Genomic DNA, 17151 nt, shown 5'->3' with positions numbered 1-17151 from the left:
TGGTGTATTTCTAAAGTCCATGAAAAGCACTATGACCTCCAGAAAAACAAACAGCATTTGTCTCCCGATTATTTGTGTGGCTTATGTGGGTTGTGGATTAATCAGGTGTTTGATGAACTAGATCTGTGTGGAGCCAAGTGGTAGAGGAATGCAGCCTTACTGCTTCTGGACTCATGACGGCCCTTCAAAGCAGTACATTACAGTCACATGTGAATATCTGAACTACTGAGCTGTTCCGACCTGGCTGCCTCTGTGAAGAGCCAGCTCCAACCAGGCAGAAAGCAGGTTGACTCCAATGCATTTCATTCACATTCCTCACCAGAATGACTCTTGGTACTTACTTTTATCTAGGCTCTTCCACCACATGGATTGTCCCGTTCCACTGCTACCCTGGATAACGGAGAGAAAAGCTATTCTCTGAAAAAAGCAAACCACAAGTCCTAGTTTGTTTTTTTTTAAAAAAAAAACACTTTTACTTTCTTCTTTCTATGTTTGTTTGTTTGTTTTTTTTTTCTCTCTGGAAATTTTAGGATGTTCACCTGGGATGTGGGAGACCCAAGACACTTGAAGTGTCTGCTTTGAATCAGGCTTGAGACTTGACCTAGGGTCTCCCCACCTCAGGTGACCACCACTTGCCTACTGTTCTGAAGTGGCTCTGCCTATCAATGTCTTGCTTTCCATGAATAGAAATGCCACCCTGCAGCAAAGAAACCTTCTGATCTGGTTCTTGTCAGAGCTAAGCGCTGAAACTTCACACTGTTTTTATTTAGCTGGTAATGGTATTAGAACATTGCTAGGCAAACTGGCTTTACGAAGACAGAAGACAGTGCTTCACCTGGCACTCTAGTGCTGAAAGTCAGTACCAAGATGGGGCAAAATGTTTTAGCCTACTTTGCCAAATGGTGATGCAGTGTGTATTTGATTCCATGTCAAACTCTTCAAGAGGATGTTTCTAAGAGATACTCAGTTCTTCCAGATTTGAAGATACCCAAATTTCGTGCTGAGTGATTTGTGCTGTTTCTTTATCTAGAAACATCATTGAAGTCTATATGACTCCAAACAACGTCACCATACGTACTGCCCTGCGGAAATGGTGTGAATAAATAATCAACCCAGTTACTCAGTAATGATTTTCACTGCATTTTCCTTGATTCTCAGGAAGACTCTTGCAGTCAGCAAACTCAGTGCATCTTAAACAAAGTTCCCTTGCAGCCTTTTTTTATTGCTTTTGGACCATAATTAGCCAGCAAGCATCATGCAGACACAGACTACATCAGCATGGCTACCAGTGGCAGAGAAGAAGGGCTTATTAGTGAACCAAAGTAAAATCCATTTTAGCCTAATAAACCCATAGCCTTTTAAGGAGACTTAAATCAGGAATAACACTATACATTGCAGGAGCATTATGAGTGTAATATGGGATATCTTTCTACTCATTCATAATATCATGGGGAACTAGCAAGTACCTACGTGATCTGTGAAAAATTAAAGGGCAGCAGTTCATAGCCATCTTCAAAATTGTATTGAAAACTAGTTGTATCCCATAATCTTTTAGGGATACATGTTTGCTAATGTAGATATGAAGTCACAGTACTACCTGTATCCTAACTGCTATTCTGGTAGTTGTCCAGCTCTGCCATATACACATTTATTACTCTTCTATCTGTGACCTCTTAACATCTAAAGATAACACATGAGGCAGCCTGATGGTACTTCATGAGGCATTATTGCTGTTCAGTTTTGGGTACCAAATAGAGTTAAATTATGGCAGGTCACCTTAGGATCCTTACCTAAAAGCATAACCTAAATGGGTACAAACCTGTCTGGGCAGCATTTGCAATGGTAGTGAGATGTATAAAATGCTCCATTAAAAAAATTTAAAAAACCCCAAAGTTAAAGAGACTGGACTACTGGGAGTAGTAAACTAAGAAAGAAGTCCAGAACAGGATGTACATGAAAGGAGGAAGGAAGGGACAAAACACAAACTTAATAAAAAGGGAAGGAAAAGGAGACCGTCATTTCAAAAATTGATACTGCCCACAGCCATTATACAGCAACAGTGAACATGCAAGAACCCATGATCTTTAAGTTAATTAATTTCTTAGCCTCCATCACTTTCTGAGGGCAAGTTCCACTAGTGGTCAACGCAGTATCTCACTCATGGCTTTTAATCTTTATTTCCTTACTTGTAGGCCTTATCAATGTCTGGATTATTCTGCTGGAAGAATTAACAACTGCCATATCCAACTGTCCCCGCCAGCACCAGCCTCCTACTTTGGATTTGCTCTTTGAGTTGCTGAGGGACGTTGCCAAGACACCTGGTAATGAAAGGGCTTGATAAAATATGAGCTAGTAGAGCCCTGACCTGAACCTCTTAGGATCCTAAACCACTTCTGTAAAGTGTGTTACTCGTGCTAGAACTGCACAGAGACATTCTCGAGTAGAAAGGGATTTTCTCAGAGCATGATCTGTTGTTCCAGTTAGTGCATCGTTCTATGTTGACAGAAGGCATCTTTTAAGAGTATGATGAACATACTCTTACATTTATTGCACAAATAAAGAGGTGTCTGTCGATGCCCTAGCCACGGAAAATGTTTGTCTGGTGTCCAGGAAATGGAAAAAGAAAATTACATAGTCCTGTGGACCTGCTGGGAAAGACAGCAGGTAAACAGTTGGCTAAATGTTCATATACTACCTCACAACTAGATACAAAACTGCTTACCCCTCTCATCCCACAAAAAAAGTTTCACAACGTGCTTTCTTTAACACCGCCCCTGGCCTCAAGCTTGAAACAACTTAGCAAATTTACTGTGCATGTAGGCTTTGTAAGCAAAAATATACAACCATCATTGTGTTTATTTTAAGGCCCAGGATTTGGCATTTATGCAGTTGTACATCTTCTTCTTCCCACGATGTCTCTTTGGCTCCATCGCAGCCATGGTGACCATTCTTACTGGGATGTGGCATCTGCTAATTTCAAGCATGCCATTGGCCTTTCCTGTGAACTTGTGGTGGAGCATATTCAAAATTTCATACACTCAGGTATGTTATTGCACTATCACATCTACTGACAATCATCAGTGGCATGTTACTGAATAGCTACTTGAAAAGATGGTTTCATTGCTTTTTGGTTACTCAAGCATAAAATAAGAGGAAGAGGGTTGAAAATTACTGTTTCTTTGGGGTTTTTTTTTTCTTTATAAGGTTTAGAATTATGGAAAAAATTAACTTGTAAGGGACCTAGGGAATTTATTTAGTCCAGCCTCCACTCAGAGCAGGGCTATTTTCAAAATGATACATCATCACAGTCTATATTATACTTTCCAAAAGAAGATACTAAGACTTTGATCATAAAGAACAAGAATATTCAGAAACAGAATCTAACAGAATTTCTCCAGTACCACTTAAGCCCAGACATTTTATATTGTTCACATCAAAAGGACTGTTCTTATTTCAGTTTGATGTGATGCATGTTTCAAAATTGAACTCTAGTGATAGCTGCATAAAAAGATTCAGTTTTGCAAAGTCTCTGAACAGCAGTAAGTGTAGCAAGACTGTTTATCTCTAATTATAATGAAAAGGCAATGATGTTAAAACCAATCTATGTCTTTTCCTTATAGATATTGGTTATGAAAATATGATCAATACTATGCTGAAAGATCTTTTCAAGTTGCTGGTAGACTGTGTAGCAGAACCAACAGAAATTATTTCCAGAGTTGGCTGCTCTTGTATCAGGTAAGACAGTCTATTCACTCCGTTAGCATATTCAAAAAAAAAAAGATGTCTTTATAGAATCATAGAATCGTTTTGGCTGGAAAGGACCTTTAAGATCATCAAGTCCAACCGTTAACCTAACACTGCCAAGTCCACCACTAAACCATGTCCCTAAGCACCACATTTACATGTCCTTCAAATACTTCCAGGGATGGTGACTCAGCCACTTCCCTAGGCAGCCTGTTCCAATGCTTGACAACCCTTTGAGTGAAGAAATTTTTCCTAATGTCCAATCTAAACCTTCACTGGCACAACTTGAGGCCATTTTCTCTTGTCCTATCACTTGTTAACTGGGAGAAGAGACCAACACCCACCTCACTACACCATCCTTTCAGGTGGTTGTAGAGAGTGATAAGGTCTCCCTTGAGCTTCCTTTTCTCCAGGCTAAACAACCCAGTTCCTTCAGCCGCTCCTCATAAGACTTGTGCTCTAGACCCTTCACCAGCCTCGGTGCCCTTCTCTGGACCTGCTCCAGCACCTCAATGTCTTTCTTGTAGTGAGGGGCCCAAAACTGAACACAGTATTCGAGGTGCGGCCTCCCCAGTGCCGAGTACAGGGGGACAATCACTTCCCTAGTCCTGCTGGCCACACTATTTCTGATACAAGCCAGGATGCTGTTGGCCTTCTTGGCCACCTGGGCACACTGCTGGCTCATGTTCAGCCGACCATCAGCCAACATCCTCAGGTCCTTTTCCACCAGGCAGCTTTCCAGCCACTCTTCTCCAAGCCTGTAGTGGTGCGTGGGGTTGTTGTGACCCAAGTGCAGGACCCGGCACTTAGCCTTGTTGAGCCTCATACAATTTGCCTTGGCCCATCAATCCAGCCTGTCGAGATCCCTCTGCAGAGCCTTCCTACCCTCACGCAGATCAACACTTTCGCCCACCTTAATGTTATCTGCAAACTCACTCGATCCCCTCATCCAGATCATTGATAAAGATATTAAAGAGAACTGACCCCAATACTGAGCCCTGGGGAACACCACTTGTGACCGGCCACCAACTGGATTTAACTCCATTCACCACAACTCTTTGGGCCCAGTCATCCATCCAGTTTTTTACCCAACGAAGCATATGCCCTTCCAAGCCATAAGCAGTCAGTTTCTCCAGGAGAATGCTGTGGGAAACAGTGTCAAAGGCTTTACTAAAGTCCAGGTAGACAACATCCACAGCCCTTTCCCTCATCCAGTAAGTGGGTCATCTTGTCATAGAAAGAGATCAGGTTAGTCAAGCAGGACCTGCCTTTCATAAAGCCATGCAGACCGGGCCTGATCACCTGGTTGTCCTGTACATGCTGTGTGATGGCACTCAGGATGATCTGTTCCATAACCTTCCCTGGCAGCAAGGTCAGACTGACAGACCTGTAGTTCCCCGGATCCTCCTTCTGGCCCTTCTTATAGATGGGCATGACATTTGCTAACCTCCAGTCACATGGGACCTCCCCGGTTAGCCAGGACTGCTGATAAATGATGGACAGTGGCTTGGTGAGCACTTCTGCCAGCTCCCTCAGTACCCTTGGGGGGGATCCCATCCATCCCCATAGACTTGCGTGTGTCTAAGTGGCGTAGCACGTCACTAACTATTTCCCCTTGGATTATGGAGGCTTCATTCTGCTCCCCGTCCCTGTCTTCCAGCTCAGGGGGCTGGGTACCCAGAGAACAACTGGTCTTACTGCTGAAGAGTGAGGCCAAGAAAGCATTAAGCACCTCAGCCTTTTCCTCATCCTTTGTCACTATGTTTCTTCCCCGCATCCAATAAAGGATGGAGGTTCTCCTTAGTCCTCCTTTTGTTGCTAAAGTATTTATAGAAACATTTTTATTGTCTTTTATGGCAGTAGCCAGATTAAGTTCTAGATGACTACATAAAGAGAAAAAGCAAAGGAGAAAAAAAAGACAAAACTACAGAGTAATTACAAAAATAGGTCAGGGTAACAACTGAGGAGGTGGGATATCATTAGCTAGCTACTGAGTAGGCCTTTTGTTCTGTTTTCAAGCTTTTTCCATTAGAAGTAAGAATTGTCTAGTTCCTTCTTTAACATGGTAACGTTTTCCTTTGTCCTTGCAGGTATGTGTTAGTGACAGCAGGGCCTGTTTTTACTGAAGAGATGTGGAGGCTTGCATGTTGTGCCTTGCAGGATGCGTTCTCTGCCACTCTGGAGCCAGTAAAGGTAAACTGTCTTTTTTCTGACAGTTAAAATCTAATCACTCTAGTTATAGAGTCACTAACTTTTGACAGGTTGCTTTTTCTTTTTCAGAAAAGTTTTTGGGTATAGAGCCAAGAAAAGAAGTGTAAGAATTATGTGGTAGCTTTTGTTATTTTGTCAGTTCACTCACAATGAAAGGTGTTGGATCAACAATGGAGATTGAAATCAGTTTTTCCTAAATGTGTGCAGACAACACTGATCACTAATAGTCCAGACTTATTTTAAATTGCCCTGCCACTATGAAATCAGAAGAGTTTAGTAGGTAAAAACTTACCTGTTGGTCTATTTCTTCCTTTGGATTAGTTAAAACTAGACAGAAGACAAAGTTGCTTACTTGATCCTGTAGCTGCATGCTCCATATAGATTATTTCTTAACTCACTATCTTTCTTGTAACAAAAAAATCCTTATCACAGGCCAGACTACATAAGAAGTTGTAATGCCTTTGCATCAAATACATCAAATGCTAAGCAGCACGTGACCGGCTGATGGTAATGGGACAGGTCACTCCGAATCTCGTATTACACATGAACAGGCTGGACAACACTACAGTCACTGGCTTCATTTAACGCACAGTGAAAGTCTGATGTTGTGTCTCTCTATAGAACCTGTTGGGCTATTTCCACAGTGGTTCTGAAAGCTTTAGTGGAGATGCCTGTGAAGTGAAGGTGGCAGCCCCCTCCCTCTCGCCAAGTGCTGAAGCTGAATACTGGAGAATCAGAGCCATGGCTCAACAGGTACTGACTGATGTTTTGGGGGAAGTCAGAGAACGTTTTAAACTTGGGCTTTTTTTTATGAAAGTACACCTTTACCACCACCTTCCTCACAAACCCTATGGGCAAAGAGTTCCTCATCACCAGACTTACATTTATTTGTCTAACAGTAATATTGAGGAAAAAGTAATAAAAACTAGAAAAAAGCCCTTAAAACTGTTCCCCTGTAAGTAGGAATTAGGAATGCCTAGGGTGGGGAAAGATGCATAGGTACCTGAGGAGGACTGACGATGACCCTGTTGTGTAATGTATCTTTAAAAAAGGCAACCTTAGTGTACATCAGTGGAAATGTTTCTGATAGAGAAAAGGAAATAGTAGTGGCACTATGAATTCTCATCTAGAATGTCATATACATTTTTAATTACTCTGTTAAAGAATGATCATTTTGAAGGGAAAAAATGCACTAGAACAGGGATTGTGATATGAAACTAGAAAAACAAGATTTGTTCAACTTATCAAAGCAGAGTTTGAAGAGGAATGTAGATTTTTTTCTCCATAAATAGATTGCAGAGAAGAAAAAGAGTTACTGAGAACTAGAGGATAAGCTGACATTTAACAAATGATTTAAAGCTCACCACTAACTCCTGATCAGCAGAGCAAGCTTGGAGACAACCTTCTCAGGGTCCTTTTGACTATGATGGAGGTGGTTCATTTTATGAAACAGGTTCCTTGAAATACAGCAGACTGAACTTAATGACCTGCAAGTTACCATAAAACTGTAAATACTGTATGACAGTTTCAGCATGGGAAAGCAGCTGGATTAAAAGAGCCAACAGATGTTTGGTGTCAGTTTCTGACTTGATTAATCATACCCTGATGCTGCTTGAAAATCTGAGACACACAGACCAGGATTTGTGATCACAAATAATGTGGCTGTGGCAGACTTTTTTTGAATAGAAAAAATGTTTTAAGTTAAGTTTTAAAGATGCAGAACTCAAGAAAGCAGGGAGTGTAGCATTTACACTTTTCTTGTAGAGACTGTCAGTAGCACTCCCTGAGTCCTTCTCAGTGGGGATTTGACACAACTACTAATCTACAAAACAAAGCTACAGCAACTGAGAGTTGTTTCCCTATTTCCCACCCAAAGAATTGTGAGTTAGGTGTCTGTTGTATCTTCGTGGCTGAAAATAATCCTTCCAACAACCAACCTTTCTAGGTACAACACGCTAACTATGCAAACAGGTCCTTGTCTCCACTATACATGATATTTTCTGATAGTATACGGACAGCAGAAAGCTTGTTTTGGCGTTTGGTATTATGCCTTATACAAGTTCAAAGAAAAAGATATCCGTCGTTTGTCCTGTGCTCTGCTGGGTGTCTGGAGGTAGCCCATGGCTCTGAGGCTGTTTTACCAAAGCAGCATGCTCCAGGGAAGGTCTGGCAGGGGGGATACCTTGCATTCTCCCCATCATGGTAAAATAAGTCATCATAACAGATCTTTCACAATGCAGGAAATCCTATTCTCAGACCCCCCAAAGACCCAGTGCAAGTGCTGAACTGATTGTTTTATGTAACTTGTTGTTTTCTAGGTCTTCATGCTGGAGACTCAGTGCTCCCCAAAGACTCCTAGCAACAAGGAAGGGTTTGAACATGCCCAGTCGTGCGTGCTCATCATTGACCTGCCACCAGATAAGAAACCAAATGGGCATACCCAGAGAAGGTAAAATATCTTCTCAGGAAAATACTGTGTCATTAAAAGCAAAATAAAAATATTGTCAGGCTGTCAGAGATGTGAACAGAGCCTGGCAAACCATGCCACTCCGTAGGTCTCATCAAAAAAATGGAACACACCGATCAAATAAAAATTAGGTTTTGTGGCACAGATGACAATAGTTTACTACTATCTGCTCTCCTGTGATCATACACTGGTGAGCAGGCATGTCCAAGAGCTGTTATAGTTATAGATAAACCTGTGTCAGGGTCTATAAAGTGGCCCTTAGAAAGCTAAATAAGGAAAACACTTCTACTAGATAGATAGTAAAAGTTGGTAGGTTACAAATACCTGAAGGATACATAAGGTCATGCAAAGCCTTCAAGTAAGAGGAAATGCAGATTAAATTAAGAAAAGAATTCTCATAGGAAGTACTAGGAAAATCTTTCCAATATCGAGATTATTTTCTTTAAGAAGTAGAGTTAAAAATATCAGTTTGAAGAAAGCTTTGTAAGTACTGTTATGTTTTTAATGATACCTAGCAAATGAAATAATGTCTGCTTCACTAATGGTCTTTGAAATTCAATGTTACTGGATTAAGAAGGTAGAAGAAGTTAATGGATAAACTGGAGCAGTATAAATTGAAGAGACTACATCCAAAGCTGTGAAACTGTCAAGATATTGATCTAGGGAACATTGGTTTTGCTTGGCACTTTATTTTTGTGGAAATCCTTCTATATGTTACCACCTCAGAAACTCATGCATTTGCATGACAGTCTGATTCTTTCAAAGAATATTTCTTTTTGCTTGTGCTCACTTGTTTAAACAAGTGCTGTAACATCAGTAGGGCCAAGAACTAGAATTCTGCATTCAGGGTTTGTGTTTGTCTTGCAAGGCATGTAATACATGGCATGAAATTGTCTTTTACTAGATACCAAACCTGCTTCTGTACCACTTCAGGCATTCTCATTCAAAACTAAACTGTTGCTTGCAACAAGGAGCCAGAATGTGATGGTCCTTCTTTGGACGGACAGGAGGAAAGACCATGCAAGATGTCTCTAGTCTTACACATCTGTACAGAAGTTTCCCCCAAGAGCAGGTGCTCTGTTGCCTCACCTTCAGAGAACAGGGCCCTGTGCAGAGATGAAGAAAGGTTGAGATCACAGTCTAAACCCTTCCTTCTTGGTGGGAAAGTACCTGCTTTATCCAGAGGTTTGCAGATCATTCTTCTTGTTCTAATGAATGCAAAGCAAAAGACTGGAGTACTCCCCTCTCATGGCACGTAAGGCCATGCAATCTAACAGGCTGCGTTCGTAAAGTTAGTGTGGGTCTTGCTGGTCTTTAAACAAACAAATAAATAAAGCTTGCAATTAATACAAACTCTGAATGCTCTCACACTGCACCTTGTCTAAACAACTGCAAAAAGTGTATATGCCAACAGGCAAATATTACCCCAGCAATGCTCATTTTTCACCAAAACAGGGCTCAAAAAGTTGACTGTGCCACTGTTTTTCATATTATTTGCTACAGCAGTGCAGTAATATGCCAGTCTTGCATGCTACTAACTGTGGCCTTTCAAAAGTTTTACTTTAACCTTAGTGGGGTTTCTCTTCTCCCTTTTTTGCTTTTGTTTCCTTAATGCTGCATCGTTTCACAGGAAGCTGGGGTAAGGGAGCTTTTCTTCTTCCTAAAAAGTAATAATACATTTCAGTTTGAAACTTCAGGCAGAATAAGAAAATACTATCCTTAACCAGCTTTGGCACTGTGTGTTTCACCTATAGCTCTGTAGTAGTTTCTTTTGGAATTGAGCAGTACTTTAAACTGTCCTTGGAAATTGACTTTTTGGCTGTTACAAGGAAAAGCAGATCTCCATTCTGATCCTGCTTTTGAAACAGGATTAGTCTGTTGAAATCAATGCAAGCACTCATTTAACTTTATACATGCTCTTAAGAGCTTTTCTGAGTCAGAGCCTCTAGTCATTTTTACAGTGGAAAACTACTTCTCCATGAAGAGTTCCACTGTATGTATTAATCATTAAGATTTTAGCACTGTCAGATAATAAGACTATTAAATTTCACTGATGTATCAGCACTGGAGCTGTATCCTGGTAAGTGAACTGACATAGGTAAATTAACCCTAGAAGCACAGTTTTGTCTGACCTATAGCTTCTACATGGCCAAGCATATGATAGTCTGTCAACTCAGGACTTTTTTTTTTTTTTAAATCAGGACAATTTGTGTGCTTTTGTAATTCAATTAACATAAGGTAAAATTTTGAGAGTTAAAATATGTATTTTGCTGGATTTTTTTTAAAGTGTTGCATTCTCAAAACAAGTTTTGCTATGATTTCTCAAAAAAAAATAGGCTTTTTTGTTTTGGTATTTTGAAAACACTTTTGAAAGTTGTTTAATGAAAGTAGAATAATTTTTGCAACAAAAAAATTAAAGGTCTGCAACTGAACATGTCGTGCTATATGAAGATTTACTTTGACTTAGACCTAAAACTTCAGTATTGCAAGCAAACTGAAAAACCTCTTCCTGACTAGATAGCAGTGCTAATTAAAATGTGACCCATCATAGTTCCCTAAATCAAAATAAGTATTACTATGTGTACCAGAGCACCAGCTCCATTTAAAACATTGACACTGCAATCTTATGGAAAGACTTTTCTTTTTAAATGCCTAAAAATAGGCTTCACAGTTTATAATTTTAAATCCATGAGATACCAAACAACAATCCTGTCCCACCTCTTCTTCCTAGCCTCCCTTCCCTGTAAGCCTCTCAATGTTATTTACTAGTGAATGACCTGAAAACTTTGGCTGAGGGAATTTGCCATTCCTGGGTTCCCTGTGCAAATCAAAAATCAGTGAAATCTAGAACAGCATCCCTCTAACAGAAGCACAGCTAAGAATCACCCAGTATTACATGTGAGAAACAGGGTTAGGAATATATATTTCCATGCTAGGCTCTCAGTGTTCAAGTTGACGTCTTAAGAGCAAACAGTGAAATGTGCCTTCAGCAAGACTTAAGCTTCTTTGCATGCTCCATTGCACTGCTGATTTTTCTGTAGATGTTTTTTTATTGGTTGGTTGGCTCTTTGTGTTTTATTTTTAAGAAGTACTCCTGGCATTAGTGGAAATGGAAACCGCGTAGTAAACTAGTTTTGGCCTCAGTTTGTCATGGCAAAGTTAAGGCTGGCTGAAATGCTGGTGGAGGAATTTTAAGGATATTTCAACTTAACCACAGTTCAGCAACAAAACCAGAAAATATAGTCAGGGACGAATGGCAGAAGTGCTGCATAACTTGTGTGTTGACAAATTCCTCTGTCATAGCAGGCTGAAATATTGAGAGTACTTGCAGCTGCCATGAAATTGAAACACAGAATATTTAATCCCTCAGTGTTAGACGTCTCTGGAGAAAAGGACAAAAATTATAACAGAGCCTTGTTTTAATACCACCTCTGCACAAGTGCCATTAGTGTGCTTGCTGTGGACAGTTATTTTTCCTAACTAATGTGTCTTCCCTTCTAGGAAAGTATTTGAAAGAGTAGCTGAAAGACTATTCTAGACAACTTTATCTTCCTCCACTTTTTTGTAACAAGGCTGTGAGAATTTGGCCTTTCATTTGCATCTTTCATATTAGATTCTAAAATATGAAGTATTCCTGTACTTCTAGTAAAAGCACAATGCACCATTTTTATATTTATTTTTTTTTTTGCTCCCCATGCTTGGTTTACCAAGTATTCCTTTCAGGACGATAGTGGTGAGCTTGCTGTCCCACCAAGTACTGCTCCAGAATTTATATGACATCTTACTGGAAGAATTTGTGAAAGGCCCTTCTAACTTGGAGGAGAAAATGACAATACAAGTACCAGAAAACAAGTTGGCTGGTTTTCTCAGGTACATCTCCATGCAAAACCTGGCTGTCATCTTTGACTTACTGCTGGACTCCTATAGAACAGCCAGAGAGTTTGACACCAGACCTGGGTTGAAGTGTTTGCTGAAAAAAGTGTCTGGCATTAGTGGAGCTGCCAACTTGTATCGGCAGTCAGCAATGAGCTTCAACATCTACTTCCATGCTTTGATTTGTGCAGTCCTGACAAACCAGGAGAACATCACTGCAGAGCAAGTGAAAAAGATCCTCTTTGAAGATGATGAGAGAAGCACAGACTCATCACAGCAGTGTTCTTCAGAAGATGAAGACATTTTTGAAGAAACTGCACAGGTCAGTCCCCCACGAGGGAAGGAGAAGAGACAGTGGAGGGCTCGAATACCATCTCTGAGTGTACAGCCTGTCAGCAACGCAGACTGGGGATGGCTAATCAAGCGTCTTCATAAGCTTTGTATGGAACTGTGCAACAACTATATCCAGATGCATCTGGACTTGGAGAATAACGTAGAGGAGCCTCCAGTGTTCAAAGGCGACCCTTTCTTCATTTTACCATCCTTTCACTCAGAAACCTCCACCCCATCGACCGGAGGGCAATCTGGGAAGGACACACCATCAGAAGATGACCGGAGTCAAATCAGGGACCAACTAGGAGACAGCCTAACACCCCGAGGAGGGACTGGAGAAATGTTGCTGCTACCCCCACCCCCAAGTCCTAAACCAGAGAAAAAAGAGCAAACCAGGAAAAAAGAATGGTGGGAGAGTGCTGGCAACAAGATCTACACCATAGCCACTGACAAAACTATCTCCAAGCTCATGACAGAATACAAGAAAAGAAAGCAGCAACAGGCCATGACATCCTTCACTAAAGAGGTCAAAGTGGAAAAGAAAGGGGAACTCCTGGGTTCAAGAGGGCCAGATTCGCCCATACTCCAGCGGCCACAACATCTTATAGATCAAGGTCAAATGAGACATTCATTCAGTGCTGGTCCAGAGGTCCTGAGACAAGAGAAGAGACCACGCTCAGGATCCACAGTCAGCTCCCTGAATATATCTGTTAGGGATGCCGAGGCCCAGATACAGGTAGGACGTACTTGCAGAATTCTAATAATAGTAGTAATAGTTAAAAAGATACCTATAAATATTTTTTCTATTGCTTTTATTATCATGATTATAATCTCTTCATTAAATGTCTTCGTTACATAAAGAAGTCGTCATGATGAGGACTGAATATTTCAGCAGCTGACACTGATAAAAACCTGATCCTGTCCTATCAAAAGAAAATCCGTGGAAGTGTTGCCAGGCATATACTAGTACAGCTTTCAAGAGTGCTTCTGCGAGTGGGGCCAAAGCTGCACTTAGTCCTAAGAACTAACAGCCTACAATGAATTCATTGCTTACTGCTGAGGGCTCTAGCCCACTTAAGGGCTTTTGAAAATGTGATGCTGCTTGTCACAATGGCTTTTGTACTTAAGAAGGTATTTTTGTTCCCAGAACAAAAATTTCTGAAGGGATTTTTGTTCCCAGAACAGCAGAAATAGTGGGTTCTGTTGCTAAACAGAAACTTGCTTCTTGCATGTCCAAGTGAACAAATCAGTGAAAGCACCAAACTTGTAAGTCTTTGTTCACTGTGGGATGAAATAAAAGGTGATGAAGGGTGAGCATGATACCTGCAATACAAAGTCAATTACTTACAGTACTGAATGTGAGTTAGGAAGACACAGTGAACATTAAATGAATATGCTGGCATTACTCAGTCCTCTTCATGAGGCTGCAACCACCAGATGTCTTATTTTCTGCCTCAACCGATGAGCTCGTCTATTCAGAAAGGTCTTCTAAAGAGTCTTTTTTTGTATCCAATTTGTTTGTAGGCATGGACCAACATGGTGCTGACAGTTCTCAACCAGATTCAGGCCCTGCCAGACCAAACTTTCACAGCACTGCAGCCAGTGGTGTTCCCCTGTATCAGCCAGCTGACTTGCCACGTGACAGATATCCGTGTCCGCCAGGCAGTACGGGAGTGGCTGGGAAGAGTGGGCCGAGTTTACGATATCATTATTTAAACCTAGCTGTGCTCTGTTGCAAAGGGGAGAAGACGTCCAAGGTATACAGCAGAGAAATATTTGGGGTTCATTCATTGCCTATTTGTTGGTGATAAATTAAGAAACAATGAGCTTGTCCATGTATATCCTCTATCCACTTGAGACTGTGTGTCCCTCACTCACACTAGCAAAGGAGGCAAAGCATGAGTGTGTCCAGGGGGTTCTGGAATGGCCCCAGAACCCAGAAACTGACAGTAAATCAGGCTAGTACCTGAAGGGGTGATACATTTCAGTAGCCTTCATTTTAATTCAAATTTGCAACAGTGGGAGCCACATGAAACTGCGGCTGAACTTCTATACTTGCAATTAGCTGTGAATGCAACTGTCATCTGGATGTCTAACCAGGCCAGTAAGTCTATGTAACTTAAAAAAAAAAAAAAAAAAAAGTCAGGAAAAAGGTGGGGCTATAGGACAAATGAAAAGGTGACACTTGTTTAGGGTAACTTTTTTTCCTTCTGTAATTAGCATGAGAGAAAAAAGCTAAATAAATATTATTGTAGTAACAGTATGCCTCACTCACTAGAGAAAGTGGAAATTTATTTTGCTCTGAGAAGAGCCTTTGAAGTCTGGTCACATTTAGGATAGCTAATAAGTGACTATTAAAGTATCCCAGGTCTTAAACTGGTGAACCGAGCACAGACTATTCATCATTTCATTGCTCTTGTGGAGTATTGCTTGAAGAGAAATGGCACCATCAAGTTGCCCTCTCTATACCACTACCCTGGCTGCCTCTTCAGCTATGCCTACAGCTGGTCATTTTTCCACATGTCTAATTCCTCCTAAGGGCAACAGGGAAGTTTGTTTTGCTGTTTCCTGTGAAGCTGGGGGGAACACACACCACAGAGTAAATACCAGCATGTGCCAATACCCAGCATTCAACTAAACAGAGTAGAGATAAAGTGTTCCAGTTTAAGCAACACTGCAGCTAAGTTAGCTTATTCTTCGACTGGAAACTTATATGTTTGCTTATATAGAGCTGCTGTAGCCAGGAACACCCTTATCACCTATGTTAAACTTAGCCTATCACTCCACACTGAGCTGAATCAAGATGGAAAATAGTCTGAAAGAAAGGTATCATCTTTCCTGTTTCTCTCCCATTTCTTGTCTGCTGCTGTAAATACAAGGGGACAGATCCTCACGGAGGTACATCCCCCTCCTATAGTGACTACTACAATTTGCTGATATTATTAAAGGGTGGGAAAATGGGAAGGATTGACTATTGTATTGTCAAATACATGTGATGCTGTTCACACTAGACACAGCAAAGGGTTACCTTGCTGCACAAGTTAAGCCCCTGGGACTTTCCATCTCATACTCCTGTACTACATAATTTGTTGATTAGAAGTTGAAATAATTTGTTGAAAATAAGTTGATCTTAATCTTGGATAACCCCTTAATGATGTTAACCCCTTAATGCTGTTCTCCCAAGGCTATTAAAATATGCACACCAAATAAATATACAGCTTCAGTTCCTGCTCCAAAGCATACTCAAAATGGCATCCCTTTATATCAGGCCTGGATTTTGCACAACTTTTAGCATCTTAAACCTAGGAAAACAGAGGGAGCCAGGAGGCTCCACTGAACAGCCGTCACCCAAGCTGATGTGTTTACAAAGTCTGCCACTATCCTCCTGCCTTTTCCCTCCGTTGCCCACTTCCCGTTTGTTACCTGCTACACTTGTGCAGGGAATATTTGTCCCGTAACTTTCTGTAGTGTCAGTCACACTGTTTCCCTTTGTTTCAAAACTTCCCTTTGCTAAATTGTTTCAAGGACATAAAAATTCCTTAAAAACAACTCTTTCTTACCACCTACATTGACTTTATAAATGAATAATTTAACAATTTATCAATTGTCAGTTTTCTTCTGACAGTTTTAATACTTTGTTGGGGACAGGTGAGATTTGCCCTTGGGAGAGTAGTGGCATGGTTTGATTTCTGTTGCCATGTCTTTCTTACACATCTTTAGGTAGAGTAAAAGGGTGGTTATATTTTTGTTAAAGTTTTTATTGGGCATCTATACAGAACTGCTTTTAAAGGAGTACATTAATTAGGCAACAACAGAAATCAGAATAATAAACTGTATGCAAAACACCCAACTCTGCTGTTTTTCATTATGCATGCATTGAATGGATGCAGATCCTTGCTGTACTAATCTAAAACTAAAGCAAATCCCTGAACTGTGTTAGAGAAGTAAAATTGATAGCAGTACCAACGGAATCACTCAGGACTCCAGGAGAGGGACTAGTATCTCGGAAACACTGTGGTTATGTGTTGTGGTTGCAATACAAAAATCCTTCTGTAAAACAGAAAGGAAAGCTCAAGGAGTGACAATACCACCCCCCCCACCACCCCCGCCTCAAGCCCATGAACACATCATAGCCTAGTGTTATTTGATTAGCCATCATCTTGACCCAAAAAATTATTTCATTTCAACTTTTTACACTACAAATAACATACTGGAAATGGATAGGAGTAAATCTGCTATATTGCTGCTGCCCTATTTTAAACTTTGCCATCCAAATTATGCACTAAGTGCCCATTGTTACCCTCAGTGCCTCTGCGCAGTAACACCCCTCCATAAGAGGTCATGAGTAATTCTCAGTAATTCCAGAAATGTAATTTAAAAGGATAGGGGTGAAGAAATCTTTGAAGCAGCAGGCTTTACATAAGCAAAATTTAGCATGTGCTGCTCTTCCTTATATGTACAATGGTAAGCAGGTGAGGAGAGCAGGCCATGGCCACTTCAGGAACCGTTAAGCAGAGATGCAG

At 40.8% G+C, this 17151-nt stretch overlaps 1 protein-coding gene across 1 annotated transcript in view; it reads left to right on the top strand.

Moving 5' to 3' along the window:
- ARFGEF3 (ARFGEF family member 3) overlaps window positions 1-16273 on the top strand; it is a 95647-nt gene extending 79374 nt beyond the window's left edge. The window contains exons 27-34 of the mRNA XM_068401787.1: window positions 2193-2321; window positions 2866-3042; window positions 3621-3735; window positions 5835-5937; window positions 6577-6708; window positions 8274-8404; window positions 12134-13364; window positions 14153-16273. Of these exons, the coding sequence (XP_068257888.1) occupies window positions 2193-2321; window positions 2866-3042; window positions 3621-3735; window positions 5835-5937; window positions 6577-6708; window positions 8274-8404; window positions 12134-13364; window positions 14153-14344 (2210 nt within the window). The 3' untranslated portion in view covers window positions 14345-16273. The remainder of the gene's footprint in view (window positions 1-2192; window positions 2322-2865; window positions 3043-3620; window positions 3736-5834; window positions 5938-6576; window positions 6709-8273; window positions 8405-12133; window positions 13365-14152) is intronic.
- Window positions 16274-17151: the final 878 nt, after the last annotated feature.

Source organism: Nyctibius grandis, chromosome 1 (assembly GCF_013368605.1).
Source record: "Nyctibius grandis isolate bNycGra1 chromosome 1, bNycGra1.pri, whole genome shotgun sequence".
Taxonomy (NCBI): domain Eukaryota; kingdom Metazoa; phylum Chordata; class Aves; order Nyctibiiformes; family Nyctibiidae; genus Nyctibius; species Nyctibius grandis.
This window is presented reverse-complemented; position numbering and strand designations above follow the sequence as displayed.